This window comes from Doryrhamphus excisus, linkage group LG12, assembly GCF_037039965.1.
Source record: "Doryrhamphus excisus strain RoL-2023G ecotype Guam linkage group LG12, RoL_Dexc_Guam_v1.1, whole genome shotgun sequence".
In the NCBI taxonomy this organism is placed as follows: Eukaryota; Metazoa; Chordata; class Actinopteri; order Syngnathiformes; family Syngnathidae; genus Doryrhamphus; species Doryrhamphus excisus.
The window spans coordinates 217,272-228,742 of record NC_136368.1 but is presented as its reverse complement, the minus strand read 5'-3'; the positions used below and the strand labels follow the sequence as shown (position 1 = coordinate 228,742).

General features: G+C 50.0%; 3 protein-coding genes across 6 annotated transcripts in view; all 3 read right to left on the bottom strand.

Annotated features, from left to right (window-relative positions):
• Window positions 1–749: 749 nt before the first annotated feature.
• On the bottom strand, window positions 750–3,998 carry hsd3b1 (hydroxy-delta-5-steroid dehydrogenase, 3 beta- and steroid delta-isomerase 1). The gene is made up of 3 exons (XM_058083036.2): window positions 3,691–3,998; window positions 2,608–2,772; window positions 750–1,933 (listed from the first exon to the last, which is right to left on the bottom strand). The coding sequence occupies exons 1-3, from the start codon at window positions 3,839–3,841 to the stop codon at window positions 1,125–1,127; spliced, it is 1,125 nt and encodes a 374-aa protein (XP_057939019.2). The 5' UTR covers window positions 3,842–3,998; the 3' UTR covers window positions 750–1,124.
• Window positions 3,999–4,249: 251 nt separating this feature from the next.
• eef1akmt1 (EEF1A lysine methyltransferase 1) lies at window positions 4,250–8,898 on the bottom strand. Of its 2 annotated transcripts, none has more exons than XR_013629577.1 (6): window positions 8,590–8,898; window positions 7,902–7,984; window positions 7,559–7,842; window positions 6,951–7,093; window positions 6,561–6,601; window positions 4,250–4,290 (listed from the first exon to the last, which is right to left on the bottom strand). XR_013629577.1 is itself a non-coding variant. In XM_058083039.2 (6 exons), exons 2-5 carry the CDS (start codon window positions 8,743–8,745, stop codon window positions 6,960–6,962), a joined length of 657 nt encoding a protein of 218 aa, XP_057939022.2. In that variant the 5' UTR covers window positions 8,746–8,775; window positions 8,861–8,876; the 3' UTR covers window positions 4,776–6,601; window positions 6,951–6,959. The 2 variants fall into 2 exon arrangements, 1 of the variants encoding a protein (XP_057939022.2); XM_058083039.2 differs by lacking the exon at window positions 4,250–4,290 and having other exon boundaries at window positions 4,776–6,601; window positions 8,590–8,775; window positions 8,861–8,876.
• Window positions 8,899–9,049: 151 nt separating this feature from the next.
• LOC131136312 (rho GTPase-activating protein 20) overlaps window positions 9,050–11,471 on the bottom strand; it is a 41,811-nt gene continuing 39,389 nt past the window's right edge. For 2 of the 3 annotated variants that reach the window (XM_058083022.2, XM_058083019.2), the window contains one exon: window positions 9,050–11,408. In XM_058083022.2, coding sequence (XP_057939005.2) covers window positions 9,907–11,408 — 1,502 coding nt within the window. In that variant the 3' untranslated portion in view covers window positions 9,050–9,906. The remainder of the gene's footprint in view (window positions 11,409–11,471) is intronic. The other variant, XM_058083021.2, reaches the window with a different exon arrangement.

Genomic DNA, 11,471 nt, shown 5'->3' with positions numbered 1-11,471 from the left:
GTTGCTCTTCCCGTTAGGAATTCTCTTGTCATTATGGTGTTGATGTTATGTTGTTTCTAGAAGCAGGGAATGAGGACGGCCTTGATGCAAGAAAAGCCGACATTAAGGAGAACCAATAGTAGTTTTTGCATTCATCATCCATTTTCTACACTGCTTGTCCTCACAATGGTCACAGGTCTGTACTTCACGTACTTTACCGTACTTTACCGTACTGTATGCATGGATAGCGACATTCCCACACGTAGCCCGGCTCCTGTTGGGTTTTGGTTTTGTTCCTACTAAATATTTTTGTGTGTTTATTTGACCCAACTTTGAATCAAAGGCCGTCCAAAGTGGAGCTGTTTTCGTGGATGTCTGACCTCTACAAATGTTTCATTGTTTACCGAAAATAACAAGTCTTCCTCTTAAAGCTACAGCAACATGTTGTGCTCTCATCCGAGTGTTTGCCTGGCAGCCATTCCATGACCTCATTGCTGATCAATGACTGTTTGTTCAAAGTATTGGACTCTGTCCCCGCTTCACACCCGTTCCAAGTATGTGTGTGTGTTTTGACCAACCCCCCCCCCCCCCCTTTGTGTTGGATCAATCCACCGTGAGCGGGTGTCCATTTTCATCCCGCTTTATGTCATCCGCCCTTCCGTTTCGGGGTCTTTTGATGTTGACAGTAACTTTGTTTCTCTCCTTTGATCCAAAACACAAAAAGGCTAATTGTCAAAGACCAAATGCTAACGCTAATGAGGAAATGAGATGACAGTAAGGTTCTAAGGAGCTTTAATAGGATACAGTAAAACTACATGTAGGATGTTAGTACAACAGGACACCTATTTGGGTCACTGATAAACACATTATGATGGGACTGTCAGCCAATGTAGCTTGTTGTTCCAGCTCTGTACAGCAGATGGCATCATAACGCTGATTCAGTCTCACCCTCTTAGTGACTTGGCTACGGAGACCTACGGAGACGTACGGAGACGTACGGAGACGTACGGAGACGTACGGAGACGTACGGAGACGTACGGAGACGTACGGAGACGTACGGAGACGTACGGAGACGTACGGAGATATGAGATGTACGGTACATGAGGCGTACGGAGATATAAGGCGTATATTTTTGGTGACGGGGTTCACATGCTCCACAGCTTCTGTCGTTCTTTGGGCAGCCGGTCGGCCAGCCATTCCACGGTGTTCTTGCGGGCCTCCTGCCAGGTGTACTGGGGCGTGTAGCCCAGCTCGGTTTGGGCCTTCTTGTAGGAGAAGCTGAAGGGCGTGTTGAGCATGGTGAGCAGCTGGCGGTTTATGGGCGGCACCACGCGGCGGAAGGGGCGCAGCATCATGCACGCCATCTCCCAGATGAAGCAGACGATGTAGAAGAAGCGCAAAGGCACCATGAGCTTGTCTTGGATACGGAAGCCCAGAGGAGACATCATGACGTGGTTGAAGTCGGAGTAGCTGACGTGCGGCGTGTCGTCGGAAACAAAGTAAAACTTTCCCCCGACCTCATTTCTCCTCTGGGGGTCTTGGAGGCTGCGGGCGGCTTGGAGGTGGGCGGCGGCCACGTTGCCAACATAGACGGGGTTGACTTTGGCCTCGGGCAGGGACATCCTGTAGAGAAGGTCCCCGTTCCTCAGTCCGTCCACCATGTGGCCCAGCAGGAAGCGGCAGTTTTCTCCGTAGATGTACATGGGCCTCAGGGCGCAGGTGGCCAGCCGGCCCCCGCCGGGGAGCGCCTCGCCGTTAGCCTGCAGGGTTCTATCCTCTGCCTCCTTCTTGGTTTTGCTGTAGGCGAACTTCAGGGAGCTTTTGTACACCGTGTCCTCATCGCCGTTGAAGATGGGCTCGCCTTCAGGGTTGGGGCCCATCACCTCGATGGTGCTGGTGTAGATGAAGGACGCCACGTTCTCTTCGATGCACGCTTCCAGCAGCAGCTGGGTTCCTGCAGGACGGAACATCTCATGGGTTGCTGGTCTGGTTGCCAGAAGAAGGCTAGCTAGGAGGCAGAGGAAGGCTAGCTAGGAGGCAGAGGAAGGCTAGCTAGGAGGCAGAGGAAGGCTAGCTAGGAGGCAGAGGAAGGCTGGCTAGGAGGCAGAAGAAGGCTAGCTAGGAGGCAGAGGAAGGCTGGCTAGGAGGCAGAAGAAGGCTAGCTAGGAGGCAGAGGAAGGCTAGCTAGGAGGCAGAGGAAGGCTAGCTAGGAGGCAGAGGAAGGCTAGCTAGGAGGCAGAGGAAGGCTAGCTAGGAGGCAGAGGAAGGCTAGCTAGGAGGCAGAGGAAGGCTAGCTAGGAGGCAGAGGAAGGCTAGCTTCTTGTAACTAAGATTCCAACGTATACATGATTGGCTGTAAAACGTTTTTGGTGTCTGGATAAATTGGATTGACATTATTTTCTATGGGAAAACCTACCTTGGTTAGAGTCTGTTTTGGTTTGAGTCAAACCGGACTGGATTAACGATGGTAACCAAGGCAACACTGCGTATGCCTCCGATGCACCCCTAGAGGGCGCTTGTGTACCACCAGCGGTCGGTTGCCGCAGGTTGGTCACCAATCACGTAGCTAGCTAGCGCACTCATGTAGCGCCCCAAGTAGAAGCGTCAAACCCAGGCTGAGGCGTTCACCTTTGACATTGACGGCGTGTATCTCGCTGGGATCCACGGCGTTTATCACGTCGATGATGGACGCCATGTGGAAGACCAGCGACGCCCCGCGACAGGCTCGCCTCAGGAAGTCGCCGTCCCTGATGTCCCCCTCGAAAACGCTCAGCTTGGTGCCGCCTCTGCATTCTGGAACACGACATGGAGGATTGGTTGGACGAGCCAAGAGGAAGACTTGGTGATGATGATGATGATGATCTCAAATCAGGTTCCAACTTTGGTCGAACATACGTAAACACTTCTTTTTACTACTACTACTACTACTGGTACTAGTAGTATTTTGGTCTGTTCAAAAGGATAGTTTTTACTACTTTGGTCTTTTCATAAGGATAGTTTCTACTACTAGTACTACTAGTACTAGTACTGTGGTCTTTTCAAAAGAATAGTTTTTACTACTAGTACTACTACTACTTTGGTCTTTTCAAAAGAATAGTTTTTACTACTGGTACTAGTAGTAGTATTACTTTGGTCTTTTCATAAGGATAGTTTCTACTACTAGTACTACTACTACTTTGGTCTTTTCAAAAGAATAGTTTTTACTACTGGTACTAGTAGTAGTATTACTTTGGTCTTTTCATAAGGATAGTTTTTACTACTGGTACTAGTAGAAGTATTACTTTGGTCTTTTCAAAAGGATAGTTTCTACTACTAGTACTACTACTACTTTGGTCTGTTCAAAAGAATAGACAGTTGTGAAGACTAAATATTTTTATCCAGATCTGCACCAAAATGCGGCACCATCTTCCTTGGCCAGTGACCCCGCCCTTCTCCAGACCTTTACATCCATCAAAAACACAAATACTATTTGTCATAACAATAGTATCTTTTCATTGGGGCAAAGTCAGCCTGTGATGCAGCCTAGGGTAAACAAAGGGCCCTGGGGGATCCATGGTGGTGGTCTACCACCATGCATGGCCAGTGTTCTTAGTTGCAAGCAGGCTGGCGTTGAAAGGTTCCCGTGCTAACATTGCTAGCATTGCTAGCATTGCTAGCATTGCCAGCAGGTCCACTGGCCAGGAAGTGAGAAAGTACGCTGCCGTCTTTTACCGTCCAGACTTTGGAGCAGCTGGGCTTGGATGGTCCGGTCCAGCAGGCGGATCTCAGCCACCTTTTCCTGGGCCAGGATGAGCCGGATCAGCCTCTGTCCCAGGAATCCGCAGGCTCCCGTCACCACGCACACTTGGCTGGCCAGAGACATCCCACACGAGCACAAGTCCAAAGGAGGAGAGTGGGAATGTTGAGGCGGGAGCGTCCCTGAGCCGACTGACACTCCGAGGGGGTGGGCGGCCTTATAAGCCCAGGATTGCTGCTTTTGGATGATTGGGGGGGGGGGGGGGGTCGCTGATGAATGTGGTTGCGTCCTAAGACACTCTTCGGACAAGCGAGGAGAGAAGCCTTGGAGGTTTTGGAGTCACGTGACGCCACACAAGCCCTGACGGAAAGAGAAAGTCTTTCTTCCTCCTCCTGACAAGAAAAGAATGCGTGGTGAACGCCATGTGACCACGAGGCCCGTATCCTCCTTTCACGTGGCACTTCCATGTAACGCCACTTCAGCGTTATCAAAGTGGCCAACTTCCTTCGTCACTTGGATGGCAGCGGCCATGCTTGCACGTGTACGAAAGATGTTACCATGGTAACGCTTTGACCCTGAAACGGATACAGCCACTTTAGGCCGGAAAAGCACAATGGAAGCCAGATGAAAAAGATTTTTAGATCCCATTTTAAAGTCTAATGGTCGATGTTGGCTCTGGGCCGCAGGTTGGACAGCCCTGGAACAACTGAAGGTCTCTCCTCATAGATGTTTTCCTGTCTGGCGCTCTGGCGACCTTGTCCTTGCAGCCGCTGATATGGTGGCCGTCTGCCCTTATCAGCAGCTGGAGGACGAATGAGGTAACGCTTCATCGTCTACCGCTGGGGTCCCAGGGTGGGCTGCGCCACGTGTCATCCGGGGCACGGGCGCGCCTTGATGCGTCACGGCGCTAGCATAGATACAAAGCAACTTTTGGGTAAACAGTTGTTTACATCAAGGGAAACTAGCTAGTATAAATACTACAAGCATCGTAATGTTATTATTAGTAAGCAGCATGCAGCACTACACCTCCAACCAGTGGGGGGGGGGGGGGGGGGGCATGCTGGCTGGGGCTCCAAGTCAACAAGGGAAGGTGTTTGGTTAAAAAAACGGGCATCCAAATATCGATGGTCATCAGTCAGAAGGACATTCTTGCTCACAGTGCAACAAAAGACATCCACAGCAACTTAACACAGGCGTAAATCTACTACTACTAATATGCAGATGATGATAAACGGCAACCAAGGGCTTCCTTAAAACGCCTGCAAGGCATGCTAGGTAGTCCAGTGGCAACAACCCGACAAACTGTTGTGAGGAAGACTAGCACAAGCTACCCAGCATGCCTTGGGGAGGGATCATATGGGTTTGCGTAGGTATTCTATGTAAGCCCACGTGTGTTGATGTCGTTTGGATGATGGCTTTGCATGACTCGTGCCACTCTGTGCCGCCTCCAGCTTCCATGTTTGGATATGCTCGGTCTCAGGAATTCAGGGAGGACAACCCAAAGCGCTGTTGGAATGCGTGTCTGGATTTATTACTGCTTCATCGTGTTGGTTCAAACGTTGCTATGAAAGGAATATGCAGACTTCATCCAATCCAATCATAGCCATAAAAAGGGAAGTTCCAACGGGAGGATCCCCACAGTACAAATGGTCACCACCAGAGTGCGCTATCTACTAATGAATGGACAGTAGAACAGCGGACGCGTCCTAAGCTAAGGTGTGCTAATAAATCTGCCGATGGAATTCATCTGTGGGCAGCGCTTAAATCTACAGTCAAAACTTGTGTTTGTTTCCCGCGTCTACAGCAGCAATAGCGACATAATAGTAATGCTATGCTCCAGTAACACACCTCGGACGACGGCAGTAGCAGACCCTTTTCCGGATCCAGCGCTAAGCCCTGTGGGTAATGTAGTATATAAACATTTAGCCAAACTTAAACGTCTGTCGGCTATCAACACAAACCAAAAATAGCATTCTACTTACTATACTCTACTTCCTGTACATGGATAGCTATAGCATTCTACTTACTATACTCTACTTCCTGTACATGGATAGCTATAGCATTGTACTTACTATACTCTACTTCCTGTACATGGATAGCTATAGCATTGTACTTACGTACATGGATAGCTATAGCATATAGCAAGAGTTACACAATATAGTATTAGTTTCCTTTCTCCTGTGTAAGAATTCCTAAATGCGGCACAGCTAGCCACGTGACGTTGCTGTACTCTCCAATTGGTCAACGGTGAGCGCGCTCGCAATGGAACCCGGAAAAAGTCAAAGCAACCCGGCGTGTTTGTAACAGTTTGTCGATTAACGTTCACACATCTATCTATCTATCCATCCATCCATCCATCCATCCATCCATCTATCGGTCCAGCAGTATACGTCACACATCTTTAACGACACGATGTTGACGTAACTGCATACAGAAAACAAAGTCTTAACCACACACGTCTTCAGTTCGGCATGCTAGCCGTTAGCATAACATCAGTCATCTTTAGCGTTATGCTCGCGACGTCTTCTAAAATGACACGTTTCTATTTGCTGTTGTGCTGTGGGTCTGCTCGATTGGCAATTGTATTCATGTGATCACCAAACGACTTTCTGGTTTCGGTGACATGCCATTCGCTACTAAGACCGTCTTCCTGTTTACATTTTGGCGCTGACCAATTGGAGAAGAAAGCGTTGTCACGTGGTTTTCGCAGTATTATACATTATATACCCATAGGAGACTTTTTTTTTATTAAAATTGTATTTTAAATTAAAAATGAAGTGAAGACTCCTTCTGGCAGGTTTATGACAAGAATGTAAGTGAAGATGAAGATGATGCTGTGTTGTACCTCAGACCAAGCCAGGTGGAGGTGCAACTCATGGTAGCCAGCTGTTGGAGCAGAGGAGCATGTTAGAATGCGGTTAGCCACTTTTTAAAAAAATGTTTACTTGTTGCTTTCCAAGAAACAGCCAGAAAGCCATATTTCTTAGTTATGGGTCGTCTCCCTCCAGAGCGTACTCACAATGCAATATTAGCAGGATATTTTGTCCACAGTAGTGATGGGATCACAATCAAACGGATGATTTAAATGTAGGTTTGACACACTTTACAACAATGTGTCAATGAACACAATGAACGCTTCCTATGTGGTCCATCATGGACCACCTGCAGACAGGCAAAGGACAGCAGCGAGCGGATGACGAGATGCCACCCGAGTAAGTATGTAAACAGTACTTACACACGGTTGTCAGCAGGTCAGTAGGCGTGATGTGTAGTTGACGAAGCAGCGGAACTCGTTGGACAAGTTTCTGTTGTGCTTCGGCAGGAAGTTGCACACTTTGACGTCCAGCAGCTGTTTGGCCACGTTCTCCATGACGGCTCCTGGATGGACCAGCAACAACGTAATAGCAGAAAAGTGCTACGGTATTTTATCCTGACACCATTAGCTATATTTGCAACAACCGGTACAATATTGATTTCAATTGACTTTTGACACCATCTTACAAGTGCCACTCGTCTCCATCTGTGATTCAAATAGTGATTCAAATGCTAAGTAAATCCAGATGCCTTGAAGATGACGCTAGTGGCGTTCATGTTAGCTGCTGTTTGGCCTGCCGACAACAAAACTAGTCATGTGGTGCCCGGAGAGCAATTAAAAAAAGGCAACTCGGGTACAGAAACAGTACAGCAAGATGAAAAAACCAACAATGAATACGACTAATCGCAATGCATGCTTTAATTTGACAGTACAAGATTTCATATTATTGCCCCTCTAACAGAGGCGCAGATTAGTGATTATCTCAAATGGCTACAATTGGCTGAGCAAAGAGGAAAGAGTGGTCCTACCCGTGCAGAGCAGAACTTTGCCTTTGCTGAGGAACTTGACGGTCTGGCTGACTTTGCTCAGACACTCCTCGGACAGGTAAGGAGGGTCTGCCAGCACCACGTCGAAGCTGTGCGGTGCCACGCTGGCCGCCAGCGACAGCGGCTCTTTGTAGTCATAGAAGACAAAGTCATGGCCGTAGATGGAGAAGCGGCGGTCGTACTCCAGAACCACCACAGACGCTTGGTCTGGACCGGCCAGCTGCTTCAGCTTCTGATAGACGCTGGGGGCGCTCACGCACGCGATCCTACACAAACACGTCATGAGACTGTATACCTCATAAAGTGAGCCGTGTGGAGTTTTTACCTGCCTCCTTCTCCGGCTTCATGGAGAAGCTCCTGGGCCAGGCGTGTCGCTGTGTCATCAGTGTACCAGAACTGACTCATCCGCTGGTTAACGCACAAAAACACGGATTTGTGCTTCATGCATTCATACATTATAGAGTCAGAAATGTAATTTCTTTTGTATTTTGGGGATAATTATCATACACACTCAATTCGATTAGGACCTTATGGGACGCTGAACAGTGACATAGATTGCGGAGTGCTGGACAACAGCGCCCCCACCTGACTAAAGAGAAAATGCACAAAAACAGGCGTAGTGCAGCGAGTTTGTTGTAGTATTTGCTAATGAGCACGTATTGAATAGGTCAGATAGTATTTGCTAATGAGCACGCATTGAATAGGTCAGATTATACCACATTATGCCGTTTTTGGAACTATTCATCATACACGGGGTCACGATAATGAACTAAAAGCTATAATAGCTGACGAGCTTTGCATTAGTTTAGAGCTACTAACGTCAAGTGAGTTGCTGCCGTAAAGTGTCACAGTGTCGTAAGGCTGTCGTACAGTTTAGTGCCCACTTAAAACAGTATGCCGTTTTATAAATGGCAAATATAATCAAGAACATGCTAGACATCATCTTTGCACTCGTTTCAAGGTGTGCTATCACATTTTAGGGTTTCATGACCAATCCAGTCCAACAGACTCACCCAGTCCTCGCCCACTGCTCCCACTGCAAACTGCTCCGAGGGGGTGGATTCCACACCCGGACCGCTGCGGGTCTCCTGCTCCGTGTAAAAGTCACGCAGGGCCGCCAGAGTGTGCTCCGACAGGGTCGGGACGTCGTCGTCGTCACTGTCACTCATCCCGGACGACGACAGAGTGAGTCCGTGAAGCTCCCACTCACAAATGGAGAATGACCACAAAAGAAGACCCTACCGGGAAACTAATGTGTTTAAAGTAAAAACAAAAATCAGCTACCTGCGCGAAATAAGGTTGCCGCGGCATTACTGCCATGTGACAGGTCGCAGAATAATGACGTCACTACTGACGGCGCTTACCTGTGACGTCACATCCGGATCTTTGTTTTCAATGGAACTAGTTTTTATTCAGAAAACACGCAACATACAGTCTATTCACGCAAAAAATGGCATCAATTTAGAGCAAATCCCTAGAAAGGACCAAAGTCACAACAGGATTTAGCACAACACAAGTCAAAGACCATTTTAACCATTTTTACGACGGGAACACTGCTGTTTTTAGGAATTCAAATAAAAACACTTGTCAAAGATCCTCTATGACATATTTACATGCTGAAAAACCTTATTAGCTCACTAATAGGACTCCAGCCATGAATCTGGGACAGGAATCACTTTTTTTTTTTTTACATTTATTGAAAAGCCAGATGCTCTGTTGTAGACGGCACATGTAGATGTACACAGTCTATGTGTATATATTTCTATATACACTGTATACGAAGTATATGTACATACACACGTATATACACGCACATAGCAAATATAGTTTCTATGGCGACAGCAGCATGAAATGCCATGTACAAAAATACAAATTGTTTTTCTTACACGGCGTAACAAGATCATACTATTTATATATTTCTGTATCATAAATATGAAGAACTTGATAGAATATAGAATATTACTTTGATAGAATTCATTATAAAGTGTTTTCTTGTGTCATGGATAATAAATACATCCCTGCCTGCTTGAAAAAAGGTGTTATAAAGCCAGCCAACAACAAATAAAGTTCTCTATTCCAAAATAAAAGGATCCTAAAAAGGAAGTGCTGAAAGTCCGATGAAGGACTCTGAGGTTTTCCTCTTGGCCGCTTGGAATGTTTTGGGATCAGATGCTTCCTCACATGTCATCTCGCAGAAAAGACCGACACTCTCACATTCTTCATTTTGGCGAGCTGCGATTGCAAATGGCAGCCGGGAAGCAGGAAGTGCATCCGTACCTTTAAGAACCCCCCCCCCAGGCAGCAAGAAGACAAAGATCATATGTACACAGTCAGACGTACGACTCCTCTGCGAAGAAGAGCTGGTCGAAATCGTCCAATCGTGGCTCGCTACACTGCCGGCTCTGCCACTCCTCCTTCGCCTGCTGGATGGCTAGCGCCACCTCCTGGCTGTGCCGCACGCAGCCCGACGCGTCCGCCGGCCCCTGCGAGGAAAAGTAGTCCCGTACGGCGCGGTTCGCGGAAGGCGACAGGGAGAAACGCGACTGGCGGTGCTGAGGCTCCGCGTCTGACGCTCTCGACCTGCCATCTTGGGGCGGAGCTTTGCAGGGCCGTGGTCTGTCGAGGGTGGCGGCCGGCTTGGAGGTGTGGCAGGCGCCCATTTTGGCGGGCTCGGATGCGCGGCGGGGAAGCGTCTTGCTCCGAGTGCGTCCCTCTGTGGGCGGAGTCAGAGAGTGGGACTTCTGGCGTTTGAGGACCAGACTGGTGGCGCTTTGTCCATAGAAGACGCCCTTCGGGGGCTGGGCGGCCTCGCTTCCCGTGTGCGGCGCGGCCTGGTCGTGAAGGAGCCTGAGCTCTCGGACCGTCAGTGTTTTCTCCGCCCCCCTGTAAAACGGCGAGCCGCGCTGCAGCTGCAGCAGCGCCTGCTGGTACGACGGAGGGCTGCTGGAGCGCCGCTGGCAGCCTTGGTTGGTCGCCGTGGAGATGGCGTCGTCCTCCTTGGCGTGTCCGTTGACAGGCTGTTTCAAAGACAAGCGGCGGTCCTTCTTGAGCCACGTGTTGGGGTGGGCGCCGTGGGAGGAGCGAGGAGGCTGTCCGGGCGGAGCTTCCCTCTGCGGGGGGGAGCACCTCGGCGATCTCTGGGTGGGGTCCCCCGGCGGCATGATGCCGTAATCGGTGGAATACTGTGAGAAGGCGGAGTCTAGAGAGCTGAGGGAGGAGCCTGTGGGGGAGGTGGCCGGAGAGGACAGACTCGAGCAGCTCGCGTCCAGTCGCAACGGGGGCGGGGGGGCGTGTTTGCTTCTCCTCCGCCCACCATTCTGATTCTGAACTGTAGCTCCTCCCTTGGCACTTTGGTTCAAGTCAAGTCCGTTCAGACCTTTCTCCAGGAACACCTCCTCCTCCTCCTCCTCCTCTTCCTCCCCTTTGCCCTCCATGGCAGCGTCATAGCTGGCCTTGCGTAGCGGCGCATGGCCCTCCTCTGCACAGACCATCATGGCGCCCGAGGCCGCCAAGGCGGGCTCCGAACTCCTCCGCAGCCTCCTCCCCGCGCCCTGCGACGGCACCCCGTGGGCGTGGCGGGCGCGAGGCTGGCGGACGAAGGGGCTGAAGCGGCGCGGCCTGGCCGGCGGGGGGAGCTGCAGCAGGAGGTCGCCCTCGGCTTCGGGGTCAGGGTCGGGGTCGCAGTCGCTCAGCGTGATGACGGAGTCGCGGCTGCGGCTGCCGGGCTTGTCGCGGAGGGGCAGCTGCTCCTGGCAGGGCGACTCGGGCTCGTCGTTCAGCTCGTTCTCCAGGCTGTCGTAGGAGGAGTCGTTCATCTGGAAGGACGACACGTCTGGAAGCACAAACGCACAACAGCGATCAGAAAGAGGCACCCCCCCCCGTGCAACCCCTGCTC